The 18,206-nt window shown below is 35.9% G+C and overlaps 1 protein-coding gene across 11 annotated transcripts in view; it reads right to left on the bottom strand.

The window, feature by feature from the left end:
• THOC2 (THO complex 2) overlaps positions 1-18,206 on the bottom strand; it is a 100,095-nt gene that overhangs the window by 47,709 nt on the left and 34,180 nt on the right. For all 11 annotated transcript variants that reach the window (XM_016119929.2, XM_016119940.2, XM_016119928.2 and 8 more), the window contains 5 exons: positions 17,285-17,451; positions 6,498-6,590; positions 3,322-3,477; positions 2,548-2,720; positions 1,133-1,328 (listed from right to left, as the gene is read on the bottom strand). In XM_016119929.2, coding sequence (XP_015975415.2) covers positions 1,133-1,328; positions 2,548-2,720; positions 3,322-3,477; positions 6,498-6,590; positions 17,285-17,451 — 785 coding nt within the window. The remainder of the gene's footprint in view (positions 1-1,132; positions 1,329-2,547; positions 2,721-3,321; positions 3,478-6,497; positions 6,591-17,284; positions 17,452-18,206) is intronic.

The following is an 18,206-nucleotide window of genomic DNA, read 5'->3' on the forward strand; positions in this document are numbered from 1 at the left end:
AACTTTTGACACATGCAAAAACTTGGGTGAATCTCAAAAGCATTAAGTGGAAGAACCCAGACAGAACACAGTACATTCTGTACAATTCCATTTATATGAAGTACTAGAAAAAGCCTATCAGTGGTTGCCAGGAACCAAAACTGAAGGGAGGGAACTGACAAAGAGGCAAGAGGGAACTTACTGGGGTGATGAAAATATTGTGGTGGTGGATACACAACTGTATACATTTGTCAAAATTCATCAAATTGTACACTTAAAATGGGTGAAATTTATTGCATGTAAATTATAACTCAAAGCTGATTTTAAAAAAAATAGCATAAATGGTTGCCCTTGGGGTAGTGATAAGAAGGGAGTACAAGGGAAACACTGTGGTGCTGATAATGCTCTATTTCTTGATCTAGGTCATAGATACATGGGTATTTAGTTTGGAAAAAGTCACTGAGCTGTACAATTATGGTTTGCGTACTTTTTGTATGCTCTATTTTAATAAAAAGTTTACTAAAAAATTAAATAATGAATCCTCGACAGTATGAGGTTCAAGGGACTTCATACAAATAATGGCAATGGTTCAAAACAGCAGCCAAGAAAATAACTGAGCAAAAGAAAGGGGGAAAAATGCTGAGTTAACCACTAATTATAAGGGAATTCAAAAAATGTTCACTTGTCCAAAGCATGTTTTCCTATGTAGGGGGCTTGACTAATAATCTAGCTAGATTTAAGATCTATACATAGTTATATAGATATAATTATATTATGTATGGTTAGGTCTACGCCATGATACCCTGAACAAGCCCAATCCTGTCTGATCTCGGAAGCTAAGCAGGGTTGGGCCTGGTTAGTCCTTGGATGGGAGACCACCTAGGACGACTAGGTCCAGTAGGCAAAAAAGTAAAAAATAAGGAATTGTAAGCTGACAAGGTCCTCGAAATCTGTGAGCTCAACCAAGGGTTGCCTCGGCAAATGAATGAATGAATGAATAGGATACAATGGACTTTCCCCAAACCTTACTCAATAACCTTTTCTTAGAGTTCACTTTCTATTTATTTCTAGAGATACACATACCACAAATATACTCAGAACATTGTTATTCCAAAATTTAATTTTCTACTTAGAAGAAAAAATTCTTACTAACCTCCTTCATAAATGATTTGCCTATGCGCACCACTTTTGCGAATAAAATGGGATCGTGAGAAAGGTGAGGACCAAGGTAACAGAACATATTGAAGACGTCTCTCCTCAAATCTTCAAAGCTCTCTGCTTGTTTTGGTGCTCTCTTGTTTTGCAAAGCATTAACAGGTGAGCCTTTAGCACCTTTAGGAACGCCAACTCTATAAAAAGCAAAATTTACATGTATACTATACAATACCCCATTTTAAGTTGTCATATTTATCAGTAAAACTTTTCTTGCTCATATTTGCTTTCTGTATTTCAATCATGCCTAACTTTATTATACCAGATAATTTAATTGATAGAAAAAGACAAAAACAATACTTACTTGAAAAAAAAAAGAGCTCAAGAGACTTTCAAATTAACTGCATTAGAAAAGGAAATCAGAGAAATGCAGATTACAAGTAATATTTAACATACATCATATGAATTTTTTAGTTAAGCTTGGCCAATATCAGGAATTTGGATATGGGATTAGCAAACAAAGGACAGACCTCAGAGACACTGAGAGATGAAACAAAAAAATATGACTATAACAACACTGATTCAAGTCAATAAACATTTCTCAATCTGGGTTCCACTACCTAGACTAAGTATAAGGTAGGTGGTCGTAGGGAAGGTGAACATCATAATGAAAGAGGGTGTCGCACTAAAAAGGACAGCATGCCCAGAGTTCTCACCTGCTAAACAAGGTGTCCCACTGTGGAGTCACAGGGGTCACTCTCTGAGAAGCCTTTGTGGTCCACAGCCTAGGTGGCACTAGAGGCAGCAGCTATGCACGAGTTACAAGGCTGGGCTTTTAGAGGCAGACTGTGATGTGCGGGGCTGATACCAGAGCTGCTGCCAATACTGCTCCTAAGTATCCTGAAAGTAAGCTGAGGGCTAGAGGACTGGTCAACAAAGTAACTAAGGATGATGAGAGTAGCTGCATTAGCAATTTCCAGAACAGAAGGCTAAAAGCCATGAGAGAGATGAGGCAAGCAGGAAGCAATGTCCTTACTCAGAGACACTCAACATGGGACAGAGGAAAATTACACTAAGTAAAAACCTTAGGAATTCTCAGCCCCCAAGAGAGGAGGAAAAGTAAAAAACAGAAGAATGGAGTTTTCACTCTCAATGGAGCAAACTCAACTTAAAAGTCTAAGCTATAGTTTTTAGACTACGCTGCAGCACACATCCTCCAACACCTGGTCTAGTTGTTAGGCAACAAATCACTGATTAACACATATCAGACTGATACACTCTTGAGTAATTCTTACCTTCTGATAAAACATACTAAAATATATGCTTGGTTTAAGGAGACAAGATAAATATGCAGACTTTTCTTGTAGTCCTAAACTACTTCTACCTTAATGATTAGTAAAGCATACAGTAACATACCTTCGGTAGAGAGGCTCAATAGTTATGTGAATGAGCTTGCAAATAGCAAGGGCTATTAGCTTATGTGAAGCTGCATAATATGGAGGCATCTGATCCATAATGTTCTGTGCATGCTGCCAATCACCGATCTTTAATAAGGCTTCCAATAAACCTAGTTTTTGGTTGTCAGGTGGCTAAAAATGAACAATCATAGCAAAGATATTCATAATGCAGACACCAATAAATCTTAACATTTTTTCATTTAAAAAAACTGAGCTAAACAACACAATGTATGTCGACAAGCACTGACATTCATGGAAAATGCAACAGTATTTTCCTCAAAGCACAATAAAGTTTGAGCTATTGAAAAAAAAACGGAATCTGTCTTTTCATGTAGCAGACACCATGTCACAATTAACAAACTTGGAATTATATTAAGTTGTACTTAATGTTTTATTGGGCCACAGGGAACTAGAATTCATTCATCTTTGAGAATCCTTTAGAACCTGAGAGACGTTAATATACAGAGTATAAATATAATCAATACGTTGGTGATTTTACTTAGAATACATTTTGAAATTTATGCGAGAAAAAAACATGGCAGCCTCTTTTGGGAAGGTGCCAATCAAATTAAAAACAAAACCTGCCTTTGTAAATTAGTATTCCAAAAACCAGGTTTCACTACAATCAAAATTAAGAAATTCTTCTCCCATATATTGATTAAGCATTACAAGTTAAATTTCATAATTCTAAATCCAGGAAACAATGTTAATTTTATTAGAATGAACTATATACCTTTTCTACTTTCTCCTCTTCTTTTTCCTTTTCTTTCTCTCGCTCATCAATTTTTTCAGAAGACAATACAACCATTGTAAGTTTTCTAACAATTTGCTTAGCTTCCACAAGTTCTCGTTTGTGTTCATCCATAATGCAGTTATCAGCTGGAAGAAGCTAAAAATGGTTTATTAAAATTTCATAAAATAGCTAATACCATTCACACACATGAAAAGCAAACACTACTATCAATTGATAAAACTGTAAATAAGAAGTCAAGATGGGATGGTTTCATAGAGTAGTGGTTAGCACATCTGCTTTACACACAGAAGGTCCTGGGTTCAAGCCCCAGCGGAACCACAGCCCAGGCCCCAGCTGCGCCAAGCCCCCTGCGTGTGCCAAGCCCCGGGTGTGCACTATGAGCGCATGGGAGGAGATGCCCTGACTTCAGAGATCCAGTTCTTAAGGGGAGATGGCAACATACATAGGTCAGGGGTGGAAGGTGGAGGCGGGGGGATTAAAAAAAAAGTCAAGCCTTTTCGTGACCGTGATTTCTCTTCTAAATAAGTTTCTCTCCATTGTTTTCATAAAATCTGACAGGATTAAGTACCTGAATTTTGTCACCTTTTAAAATTAGGTAATATGTCTCCTGTTAAGAGTCCCTAAATTAATATAATACCACAACAGTGATGTTTGCCACTTAATTTATTAGTTTATCCAAGAAAATGTGTACTTGGTGAGCTACTGAATTACATAAAGAGGCAAATTTGATTCCTGTAAATGAAAACTCTCAAGCAGAAAAATTATGAACTTGACATCTCACTTTTCATTTTATAGATACCTATTTGACTTAAGTCACAAACTAGTCTCTAGTTTATTACAAAAGAAAGAGTAATATGTGTATAGTCAGCCCTCCATTATGAAAAAGGATCAATTATCTCAAATATAGCCATCTTGTATAAGTGGAACATGATTAATGTAGACATTTCATAAAATAACCCAGACACAAAGAAAAATACAGCCAACGAACCATTATTTAGTAGTTTCAGCTAGGCACTATGGTGAGCTATAAAAGAAATGTTCCTGCACCTAGAAATGCATAATCTACTTCAGTAGCTAAGTCTAATGCAAAGTAAATAATAAAAGGAAACAGTGAAATATTAAACTACATATTGTAGACTTCATCCCATTAGTCAAAAAAAAAGTGAGGTGGTAGAAGAAAAGTCACCATGGACTGATGCAAGAAGGTAAGCAAGACTTTCTCATTCTTTATACTCTCCACTGGCAATCAAACCAGTTTTTCTTGCTTTACTTATCTGTGATAGGTCCTCATCTTTTACCTAGACTATTGCAATTGCCTCTCAAATCTCCCATTACAATGGGTGAACTATAAGCTTTTTCTTACAGTTCTCTCAATTTCTAGTTTTGTGTATTTTGAGAATATGTTATTAGGTATATAATATAAAGCTACAACTGTTACACCTTCCTAGTGAACATAACTTTATTATTAGGAAGTGACTATCTCTTTTTCCAAAAAGTCTATTCTGTCTAACAATAATAATTCCCCTGGTATATTTTCCCCATCCCGTTACTTTCAACTTTTCTTGGGTTATAGAAGTGTCATGCAAACTGGTTTTGAATTCTGTCTGAAAATCTTTATTACTTTAACAGGTACATTTAGTCCACATGCATTTATTGTTACACTCAAACATATCAGGAATAAATCTATCATTATTTCTGTACTTTCCATTTGTCCTCTCAGTCTATACCATAAATTCATACCTATGTCTTCAAATTCACCTTTTCTAACCAATTTTCCATGTTCTCATTTTGTACATCACTTCTCTACTTTAAATCTTGAATGGCTGTCTACTCCCAACAAGAAAAAATCCAAACTCTTTACTATGGCACTTAAGGCCCTTCACAGTTCAGCCTCAACCTACTTCTCCAACCTCATCTCTCCTGCATACCTAGGCTCCAACCACTCTGAGCTTCCTGATGTTCCCCTAAGGTGACAATGAAGCCCTTTCAAACCTGCAACCTTTATACTCAGTTAATTCTGCCTACAATGTTCCCACCTTTTAAGCATGGCCAACACCTACTCATCTATCAAATCCCATTTCAACATCACTACTTTGAAAAAAGCCTTCCAAAATCCCCCCAGACAGAAATGATCACTTTCTATTGAGTCCCTACAGCACAATGTGAATACTGCCAATACAGTTATTATTATACAATGCAAATATTTTCTCCCTTGCTAGACTATCTATGACCGCTTCCAAGATAAGGTTTTACTCAACTATGTAACCACAGTACATAATGATAGGCAAGGAAGTTAGAAAGTGATCTCAAAGGCAGTGAAGATTATGTCAGTTTTAGACAGGTTTAAATTCATAGATATCCTAATGCACAACCTAATAAAACAGAAGTTTCTATACTATAAAACCTAGTTTTTGCAAACTGATAGGCTGAACTGTTACTACATTAGAGGTTATCAATCACAATCACATATACACTCTTCTAGATCCTGGATCCATCAATAAAAGCACAACACTAGTCATTTATTATCCAGTTAACACACGAAACCATTTTTAAAAAAAAATAAAGATTTCCCCATTCATCCTAAATATCTAAAATTAACATTTTGAGGGGAAGGAAGAAGTATCTAAGTAATCCTATATTTCCCATAATTTGTATAACAGAGAAGTCTAAAACCACATTGGTTAGAATTTGGCCTCTCTCCCCATAAGATAGACCTTGATGAAAATTAAGAACATTAACTTCATCCCCAACCTTGAACTCTGTGAAGGTGACAAAAGATATTTGATTCCCAATAGTCTTCAAAAGAAATACATTCACCTTATAAGGTAAATACAAAGTAATAATGCATTAGGGCTTCAAAAATTAAGACTTGACAATAATATTGTAATAACTATGTATAGTGCCAGGTAGGTACTAAACTAATCGAGGGTGGAGGGGTCACTTCAAAAATTATATAAATGTCTAACCACTATACTGTTCATCTGAAACTAATATAAAATATTACTGAATGTCAACGTTAATTGAAAAAACTAAAAATTAAAAACATTAAGACTTGAGAGCCTAGGACCAACCTTGGAGTGCCGTGTGACTGCATACTCTTTCCCCTCACCCCTGGGATTGACAACCAAATATTCTTAGCAGCCCACTTGACTTACATGTACATAAAGATCATCTAAATCAATAAGATTAAATTGTAGAAGTACTGCTGCAACTCTGTATAAAGATGAAGGAGTCTCTCCATTTGGTTCCTTGAAAAACAAAAGAAAAGTTTCTATTTAGTGCATAAAGTACAACTCGAATCATATCCTTTATCTACCAATATTTAAGAACAATTAGATCACATAACTCTTTGCTCAACAATAAGCTTCACTGCTCTTCCTGAACATACATAACATCTGAATTTAGGGCGAAGGCAATTATGCCAACATCCTTTTTCACACTGGGACATATTCTGATAAACATAAGGAAAGGAGTTTCAAAAATGGACACATTTTACAATGCATGTTAATGTCTGAATAAATCTAAAAATTGAATAGAATAAGGAAGATTTTATATTGCATAATATTTAGTTTAGATTTCTGTTTACATGTGTTTTCTTGTTTTTTTTTTCAAATAGTTCTCAGTGGAAATGCAAATAGACAAGACTGACAAATTTGGAAGTGCAGAACCATCTGTGTCTGCTTTATATTATTCTCCCTAGTCTTTTAATTCTTGGATTTTGTGCTAAGTATATGTGCTTGTCAGCTGATTTCCCCTTCAAAACAGATATATATATATATATATATATATATATATATATATATATATATATATATATATATCTCACATGAATAAATCAACAGTTTAAAACATGGAATGGCCAATTCCAGGTCATCCCCTACAAAGAAACAGAAGGATCTTTGAATACTATCAAGAACACTGCCCTAATTTTTAAATTGCTTGGGGTCAGATGAATGGAAGAGTAAAGTAAGGACAACTGGCAACTACTAAATAGCCAAATGCAAATAAAAAGCAAATGGTGACAACACATTATATTAAGCTTATCAACACTAAAAACCAATTGCGATAGGTATCATGCACTTAACATGTGAAGCTAACCGAACTAATAGACATATAAAAAGGCACTATTTCACTGTAATTTTTAAGACAGTTAAGTCTTCGACAGTAGTTTAATTCTAAATGTTTATAAATGGTTAATATCAAAACATTTTCCCACACATACACACAAAAAAAGATGGTCATGGTTTCAGAGCAAACTCACAAAAGCCAACTACCTGACATAAATCTACCAAGAATGCTCTCATTATTCCCATTATCTCTATTTAAATAAGTCACCACGAGAATCACTGACTCCCAGGCCAAACATCAACTCCCACAATCTAATCCTCACATTGCTCTGCACGATCCCCATTTTGTCCCATCCACATTTCTACATTCTCAAAAAACTTCCATGGAATCCTCTAAAATTCATGATCCATCCTCAGCAAAACCCCCTACCTCTCCTCTAAATGTTCCTTCCACCTTCTGTTCAGAGCCTGGCACTCTCTAGGAACACCAAACCTACTGTAACCCAGTCAAGTGGTGGCTATTTTCCCCAGACCCCTCATGCTTGGCCCAGAGGTGAGGTAAAAGTCATCTTTTGCTTTTTATAGTTGTTTTCAGAAGATTCTCCTTCCACCCTCTCTAAAGTCCACCTAGCTTTTAATTTCCTATCATTTACTATCCCCTCACTATTGCTGTGATCTATTTTCAATTGTTGTCAAAGAAGATAAGTTGTATGATTTCAATGTTTTAAATTTATTGAGACTTGTCTGTGGTCTACAATAGGGTCTGTCCTAGAGATGTTCCATGTGCACTTAAGAATGTATAATCTTTTATTGTTGGATGGGGTGTTCTATATGTCCATTAGTCTAATTGGTTTGTAGTGCTGCTCAAGTCCGCTATTTCCTTATTAATCTTCTGTCTAGTTTGTCTAGCCATTAATGAGAGTGGGGTATAGCAATGTCCAAGAATTATTGGAGAACTATTTCTCCCTTCAATTCTGTTAATGCTCACGTCACATATTTTGAGGCTCTGTTTGGTGCATATGTGTTTATAACTACTATCTTTTTGATGGGTTGACCCTTTTATGAATATATAATGTCCTTTGTTGTCTATTGTAAAATATTTTATTTTTACATAAAATAAATTTCATTTATTTAGTCTGATATTAGAATAGTTACCCTGGCTCTCTCCTGGATACTATCTGCATGAGAAATCTGTTTCTATACTTTCACTTTCAACATATTTTTATCTTTTCATTTAAAGTGAGTCTCTTACAGATAGCAATATAGTTGGATCATGCTTTTTTACATTCTGCTGAACTCTCCCTTTTAATTACAAAGTTCAATCCATTTACATTTAATGTAATTACTGACAAAGAAGGACTTCTGCTGTTTAGCTATTTGCTTTCTATGTCTTATATCACTTCCTCCATTATTGCCTTCTTTTGTGTTTAATTTTATTGGTAGTGTACATTTTGATTCCCTTTTCATTTCCTTTTCTGTTTATTTGTTTTCTTAGTGGTTAGCTTGAGTATCATTACTATTAACATCTTAAACATATAATAACATAGTCTGAATTAATACCAACTTAGCTTCTATAATATACAAAAACTCGGCACCAATACATCTCTATCCCTCCCTTTTATAGTTATACATTGTAGCTAATTAGCTTTATAATTGCTGTTTTATTTCTCTGTCTTTCAAATCATATGGGGGAGCAGGAGCTACAAATCCAAAATTACAATAATATTGGCTTTTATGTGTACCTATGTAGTTACCTTTACCAGTGTTATTTCTTCATATGGCTTCAAGTTACTGTCTATTGTCTTTTTATTTCAGCCAAGACTCCTTTCAGTATTTCACAGGGCAGGTCCACAAGCAATAAACTCCCCCAGCTTTTGTTTATCTTGGAATATCACGATCTCTTGTTTTTGAAGGATAGTTTTGCTTGATATAGAATTCTTGGTTGATGGTCTTAGTCTTTCAACACTTTATATATGTCATTCCACTGCCTTCTGAACTCAGCTGTTAATCTCATTGAGGATTTCTTGTATGCAATGGGTCACATCTGTTTTGCCGCTTTCAAGATTCTTTTTCTTTGGCTTCTAACAATTTGATTATAATATATCTTGGTGTGGATCTCTTGAATTTATCCTGCTTGGTGTCTGTGAAACTTCTTAGATGTGTAGATTCTTATCTTTCATCAAATTTGGGAAGTTTTCAACCATTTTTTTTTCAAATATGCTTTCTATCCCTTCCTCTCTCTCCTCTGCCTCTGGGACTCCATAATGCACATGTGGATACTCTTCATGGTGTCCTATAGGTCTCATAGGTTCTGTACATTTTTATTCATTTTTTCATCTTTCTGCTCAGACTGGATAACCTCAATTGACTTATCAAGTTGGCTTGACTGTTTCTTCAGCCTTCTCAAATCTCCTGTTGTACTTCTCTACTGAATTTTTCATTTTAGTTACTATACTTTTATATTCCATAATTTGTTTAGTTCCTTTTTTTAAATTTCTATTTATTTGCTGATATTCTCTGTCTGGTGAGACAGTGTTTTCCTAGTTTTAGTTCTTTGTCCATGGTTTCCTATAGATCATAAGCATATTTAGGACTATTTACTTAAATTATTTATCCAGTAAGTCCATTGCCTAGGCTTCCTCAGGGATAGTTGCTATTAATTTTTTTTTCCTTGTGATGAGCCATATTTTGTTTCTTTACATACCTCATTATTTCCTCTTGAGAACTGGACATTTTGAATATTATGCAGCAACTCTGAAAATCAGACTTTGCACCCTCCTCCACGGTTTGCTGATGCTGTTTATGGTGGGTTATTGGTGTTTGCTTCTTTAGTGACTGTTCTAAGCTCATTTTGTGACGTCTACATTATTGTCATTATCACCACTGAAATCCACATTCTGTTAGCTTAGTGGTCAACTAACGTTTTAAGTATTCTTAGAAGCCTGAAGCCAAAAGGGAGGGGAGAAAAAGAAAAAGATACTCTCCCACTCTTTGCACACTGGCTCTGTGTTAGGGCACTCCTCAACACTTGGCCAGGCCATTTTTCAACTCTGCCTTTGTCTTCACTTCCTGCCTGTGCAGAGCCGGAAGGCCAGCCAGAGGAAAAGTTCAGGATCTTCTCAGCCTTTTTCTGAGCATGCATCCAGTTCTGGGCACGTACATAGCCTTTCCCCCCTAGTTTCCTAGTATATGCATCAGCTTTTCAAAAGCCATTATTCTCCCGCATATCTCCTTATTCAACGTCTTTCTTCCCAGGCTTTCGGTTTCTCTATTGTTTGTCCAACTGTTGTCTCTTGCTCCAGGCTGCTAAAGTCTATAGCTGTGCCTTTAAATGCTTTGGGAAAAAGCCACTACAGCCCTGGGGATGCTCCTAGACAAGCAAAACAAATATAAGCCCTTGTACCAGTCCTCCAGGGAACAGCCAGATAGGTTGAAACCCACAATTCTTTAAGAACAATTCTTTGTATCCTCTGGCATTAGCAATCTGCATTAGGAGTGTGGGCTTCTTCATAGCCACCATCCATCTGGGTGTGATGGATAGTAGGCAGGGAATTTAAAATGTCACTGTGCCCTTATCCCAAAACAATAGTTCTTTCTTTGCTAAGGCTTTCTTCGGTTGCAAGGTTTTTACTAAATTCGAGAATTCTGTAAAAGTTGGTTGAGAGTTTTTGCTAGCTCACTGGTTACTTTTATGAAGAAACAGAGCTCTGGAGTTCCCTACTCTGCCATTTTCAGTGATGTCCTACTGCTGCCATCTATGGACCCCTGGATCATCGCCCTTCATTTAGCACTGCCATTCTGATTCACTGTCACTCTCTCCCACTCTATTCCTTTGTTAGTTTTTGGAGATTTTCATATACAAGTAAATGATATTTCCAAAGATCTGCTCTTCTACCCTATCTCAGCCATTCACTCCATATCCTAAGTTTTAATATTACAAATAGCTACAACCCCTCCAAAATGTCAATTTCACATATCCACCCTCAAAGTCTCCTTAATGCTGCTGGCCAATCACACTCTATTTCTCTTGTGCAGTCATTCTTCCATTCTCCTATACAACTATTTCCTACTTTCTCTCCTAACCTCCAATACCTCCTCTCTCATTCTCTCTCTCAGCTGAAAGCCTTGCTTTCTATTTCAATGAGAAAACTGGAGCAATCAATGGGACTTCTGTAAACTCTCACCATCATATCTACCCACCTACTAAGTACACCTACATATGCAACCTTTCCACCAGCTATCACAGATGAATTCTCTATGCTCCTATTTAAAGTCAAACCATCAGAGGCCTTAAACCTTTTGAGCTCCTCTTCTTTTGGTCGGGCCCGCTTCCATATCTGGAATTGTACCGTTGTTTTACTTTCCCTTCTAAATAAAGCTATTCTTTTCTGCTGTAAAAAAAATTTTTTTAATAAAAATAAAGTCAAACCATCCACTTATGCCATAAACTCTAATCTCTTTCCTACTCAAGTCTACTCCTTCATCACCAGTCTTCCTCCTTTATACTCAATCATTCCAATTAGCATGCAAATGTGTCCTCTCACCCATCTTCAAAAAACAATCTCTTGGGCTCACTTCTCCTACCAGCTACCACCCCATTGTCTGTGTCTCTTTGTAGCAACTCCTTTATAGAGCTGTCTATTCTCACTGTCTCCAACTCCACTCTCCCTATTCTCTCTTAACACTACCCCAACTCTACCAAAATGGCTAGTTTTGACCTCTCTGCTGATAAATCCAATGATTACTTTTTAGTCCTCACCTTAAATGACCTACAAGACACATTTAACAGAGTTGATCATTCCTTCTTTCACTGAACTTCCAAGATTCCATATTCTCTTTGTTTTCCTCTTACCTTATATGTTCCTTCTATACCTCCTTTTCTGGTTCTTCCTCTCCTCCCAGGCCCTTTAACATTAGCTTGCCCCAAAGCTCGGCCCTTAGATCTCTTCCATTGTCTCTCTATAGCCAGATGATTTCATCTGCTATCACAACTTTAAATATTGTCTACATGCTTTTGATATCCACATTTCTATTTCTAGCCCAGGCCTTTCTCTGAAATACCAAATCTATACATTCAATTACATACTCAACATCACCACATGAATATCTAACAGGCATCTCAAACTTAACATTTCTAAAACTTAATTCCTACCCTCAACACTCCAATTCCATTTCACCTAAAAATTTACTCTATCTCAGTTGATAACAACACCTTTTTATAGCTGCTCAGTCCAAAAAAGTCCTTAACTCTACTTTCTCACATTATGTATCTAATGTATCAGTAAATACTACTGGCACTATCTTCAAAATATATTCGGAATCTCATCAACTTCCACTGCTACCATAACCATATTGATTCTTTAAAAATCTAAGTTGAAATGCAAGTACACCTTTTTTTATTCTTTTTTCTCTCACACACACCCCTCATATCACCATTAGAGTTGGCTACTAAAGAAACTCTTTAATAGCTAATAATTAATAGGGAAAAAAATTAAAGCACTTGTCCTGCCTTTCCAGTAGAAACTGTATTTCAGGGTAATCAAGCAACCCAAGTTGATAAGGAAAAACTCGTCTTTATAGAAGAACAACAGATGATAAATATAGAAGGCATGATAAAATTAGCAAATTAACAATTTGAAACTTTATTAAAGAAATGACTGACTCAGGAAAGATTATCCATATATTCTAAACCACAATGTAAAGCTGATGAAAAAGTGGGTATCCACATGGTGCCAAAGTATCAACCTGCAAATAACCTGCTACTGACAAGAAAGGAAATGTCATTGTATAATGGAGGGATGAGACTGTCATCAACTTACTGGAATATTAAAAGTCAGAGAGACAGTGGATGTTATACAATATAAAAGACAAAGAACAAATTATGAAGTATTTTTCCAATTAAATATTTTACCTGAACATAGTCAAATCAAGTCTTTAGAACTAACTCCAAGTATACAAGGAAAATAGGGGACAAAGAACAAACTAAACCAACCCTGAAAAAGCAATTAAATAAATCCAAAACGTGGGGTCCTGTATGGGAATAGTCTCTTCAACAAGTCAAAATGCTACTAAAGGATGGGGGATACTATTCTAAATTAAAAGAGATTGCAGAATCCTAACAATCAAATACAGTGTATGGTCTTTGCCTGGATCATCTTTTGAACAAACCAGTTGTAAAATTCCTTTGGGAGGCAATTTGGGAAATCTGAATATGGTCTGAGTTTATTATATGACAAGCAATCTAGTTAGGTATAAAATTGGTATCACAGTTAAATAGAAAAATACCCTTTTAAAAAGTAGAAACTAATGTATTTAGGAGTGAATGTTCATGATATTGTAACAAATTAATATTTCAAAAAAAAAGTATACCCACATATTAATAAACTCACTTCTAGGTGATGGGGTTATAGGTATCCATTACATTATTCACTCTTTCCTGTATGTATGAAAATGTTCATAATAAAGTGAAAAAGGAACACAATAAAAGAAACTAAGTCAGATCACATCACTCTCTTTATTCAAAATCCTCCACTGGCTTCACCCAGCATCGAAGTCAAAAATCTTGCACTAGCTCTGTGTGATTGGTCCCTCATCTCCTACTGCTTTCCCACTCAATCACTCTGATCCAGCCACACTGGTCTCCTTACTGTTTGCTCAACATATTGGCATGCTCAGACCTTGAGACATTTGCACTGGCTGTTCTCATTGCTTGAAGACTCTTCCCCAGATACCTGCACAGTTTACACGCTCACGTCCTTCGTTTGTTTAAATCTCACCTTTTCAATAAGGTCTGCTCTCACTACTCTATTTAAAATTACAACCTGCCACTCCAGCACTCCCAAGCTTCCTTATCCTGCTCTATATTTTTGGTTGTCCCATCTTATTGACCAACTTCTATCATACCATATACTTTACTTACAATGTTAGCATCATGAAGGCAAGAATTTCTACCTGTTTACAGATGTAGCCATAGCGCCTAGAACATTACCTGGCACATAAGAGATGCTCAATCAATCTGTCTTAAATGAATGAATTTCAATTATAATAGCACTTAACCATGGTACCACCATTACTACTACTGTATTTTGAATTCACAAATCTAGGGGCTGTGATATGGGTGAGAGTCATCATCTCCTTCCTCTTTCCTGTGGCAAGACAACTCGAGCCAAGTTTGTTGTTTTGATATCCTCTCACTCTCTAGTACTCCATTCTTCCAGTCCTTTGTGCTGCCCCTCACGCTGCTTCTAAATCCCCGATAGCAGCAATCCCTGTTAGGGGAATTTAGCAATGCGCCTGCCTAATTTTCCAAAATGGTCATATGCTCTAAAACTGCTTACATCCCTTACCACCCTTCTAAGTCAAAGCATCTAGTGTAGCTGATCACAGGTTGAAACTAGGATACAATCACTAATTTCGTAGCAGAAATAATTAGTTTTGCCTAGAAGTCCTAACACTAGGGGAGAAAATAGTAATAGCCAATTAATCCAAATAAGTCCTGACAGGTGAAAACATGGGTTGTGGGCCAGAGGAAGTGAACATTTTCAGGTAGTGAAAGGAAGAGGGAAGGGTGGAATAAGACAAGAAACTAACATACAGGGTCACCACACATACCTAGGAGTCAATTCCTAGGATTACATCCCCTAAGCAGTTCTTGATTTTCATGGCTTTCCTTACCTTACCTCCAAGACCACAAATTACCTAAAATTTGTGACATTTCATCCCCTGCCTTTAGTGGTCCTTAAGTCTGCAGATTCTCACAAGATTGCTCAAGTAATAGAAAAAAGGGAATGGTGTCACAGAGAGCCATATAAGGGTTACTCTTCCCAATAATAGGTTATTTCTAAATCAAATGTTTCTTGGTTAGGTATTTCTTATGTAAGAAAAAGGTCCATTATTTATTAAAAAAAGGATTATTCCAACACTGTCAACCCCCAGGGATATTTTAATTCAGCTCAAAAAGCATTACCATTATGAAGAATATTTTCACATAAAATTTTTCATTCTAAAACTCACATTCAACTAACAATACTTGATATTATGCAGTAGATCATTACTCACTGCCTATGCTCTCAAACTCACAGTCTCCAAAGCCCTAACCTATATTCTAATTAATCATGCTCAAGTTAAATTTCAGCTACCCTGTCACTTTAGCAGTTGGCTTCATGTTCTCAAACCCAAAGCTATCATGGTGCTTCTTAAAATCTGATGAAATACTTGAATGTTTCTTTCCTTGTACTAAGAGTGGACTCCATGGCTTCTGGCAGAACAGGAATAGCTGCCATCACTCATTTTTGAACAAAGGTAAAGTGCTCTTGCCCTAAAACCCTGCCATGTGTCTTGTTTGTTATTAAAAAGCTATATGCTTTTAAGTTCTGACCTGATTTCTCTTCTGAAGCATCCTAGAGTAGAAAATAAAAGATAAACAGAGGCAGTAGGTGGTATATCAGTTGAGAATCCTAAAAGAAATTGCCTTACTATCTTGAACTTGAGCTCCAGAAGACAGGAATAGACATGCTTCACCTGAGAATCCTCAGTGCCTAGCAAAGCAACAGCATATAATGAACACACAATAAATGAGTATTTATTGACTAGCTGAGTATCCCAGGCAAGTAGGCAAATTAGGAATGTTATACCAAAAGTATAATGAGGGCCTTGTTACAGCTAAATCCTCCATATTATCAAGTTATCTTCTTAAAACACAGATTGGTCATTTACAATTAGTGAGCATTTACTGTAGACTAAGCAGTAAATTAATCCAGGCAAATTAGTACAACATAGACCCTGCCCTAAATGGCTCATAATCTAGCAAAGGAGATAGGCATAGTTTTTTTCTAATATAGCCTAGTAAGTGCTAGAAGCCTGTGTCAAATTTTATGAGAACAGAGATCAAGAAGTGACTAATTCTTCATAGGTGAAATACCGGCCAAGACTTTATAAAGCAAGTATAGTACTTTATTTTAAAGATTAAATAGGAGTCCACAAGATGAAGACAGGTGAGAGGGCTGGCTAAGAATAGTTTTCTAGTTACAAAAAAACGGCATGTAAACAAAGGTCTATACATAGCAATATCTAAGTATAGGAAACAGCGAATAATTGAAATATGACTAGAATATTAGATTTGAGAGGGAAAATCACTAAAGATGAGGGTGGAAATAAAGAATGGGGATAAACTGTGAAAAGAGTCTTTAGAAATTTGAATTTCATCCTACAGGCAAAGGCTTTGAGCAGTGTGTCAATTAGATCTCTTTTAGAAGATAACAGTAGTAACGATATGAAAGATGGATTGAAAGAGAAATAATCACAGGGCTAGATACCTATTGTAGTGATTTAAGTGAAAGATGTAAGATATGCCTCAATAATGTATTCACATCCATAAAAATTTCCAGTGGTGGCTGTCTATACAATAAAATTATAACTCAATACAGTATTCAAGGCCCTTGACAATCAAAAGTACACCTACCTTTCCAATTTCAATTTCTCCACATTTTACAATCCAGCCACATTAGACGATGTACTATTTCTTCAATCTGTTATGTACATTCATATTGTCACATCTTCACTCTCACACTATGTGTTACTCCTACTTATCCTTCAAGGACCAGGTTTAAAAAAGGTTCTATCTAAAAAGTCTTCCCTTATTTCATCTCTCCCAGGACAAAAGTTTATTATGCTTTCTTCTAGGCTTTCATATCACATCATTCAAACTACCGATTGCATCACATTATTATTTATTGCATCACACTGTTAGCTATCCATTTATCTATCTCTGCTAGAATGGCTAAACTGAAACCAATTATTTACAATTCAAACTTAAATTGTACACATAAAATCATGAAATTAACCTAGATAGAGTTACACACACATTTTTTTTTTACCTGGTAAAACTTGAATTTGAACCCAAGAATATGACACAGTGTTTGCGGTTCACACATACTCATGTAAGATTCTAATAAAGATATAAAGAAGTCATCGTGTTCTGGCCTGCATTCAAACACTTCTAAAATGACATCCAAAACTCTATTGGGATCCAGATTAAAGCATCCTGCAACAAATGAGACATACACAAATTCAAAAATGATTATATATCATTTCCATTAATGCCAACAACTTTGAAGGACAACTTATATTAACAAGATAAAAATGTTTTTAAAAAACAACTTTTACAAGTTTGCTTCCCGAGCCCCAGAGGGAAATCTTCATAGATTTCAAAGTCATCAAGTCCACCCCCACCACCACCACCACTACATTTTACAGATGAGAAATGTAACTTGCCCAGGATTACAAAGTGGGTTAATGATAAAGCTGAGGCAGGAGCCCAGGACCTGCAACACTATACCACACTGTCTGATCAGTTCTTGATTACTCCAGCTAGTGAAAGAAATCCATACTTCTAGTTCTTAGCAAAATATGAAAAACAAACAATGCATTTTACAAGTTAGTCAACTAAACGGTTTTTTAAATGTTTTATGCAGAATTATTTGGAATGTTGGCGAACAGTTCGTGAAAGTAGACAATCATTTCCAGAATCATTTTGTAGTTTATCTTACATATGCAACAAAGCTACAAAATATCATTGTACCACTGATTTATATTTATGGGTTTTGGCAGCATTCTAAAGGGAAAACTAATGAGATAAGACAACACCAAGGAGTTGGGGACATAACAAAGAAGTATATACAACACGAACAAAGAGAGAAGAAAATAGACAATCTAGGTAGAAGAGAAAAAGGAAGGAAAGAAGCATTGAATAGGTGCTGATGGATACCTATCCTTGCTAATCTCCTAGGGTAAACTGTA

This window comes from Rousettus aegyptiacus, unplaced genomic scaffold, assembly GCF_014176215.1.
Source record: "Rousettus aegyptiacus isolate mRouAeg1 unplaced genomic scaffold, mRouAeg1.p scaffold_m13_p_9, whole genome shotgun sequence".
NCBI lineage: Eukaryota > Metazoa > Chordata > Mammalia > Chiroptera > Pteropodidae > Rousettus > Rousettus aegyptiacus.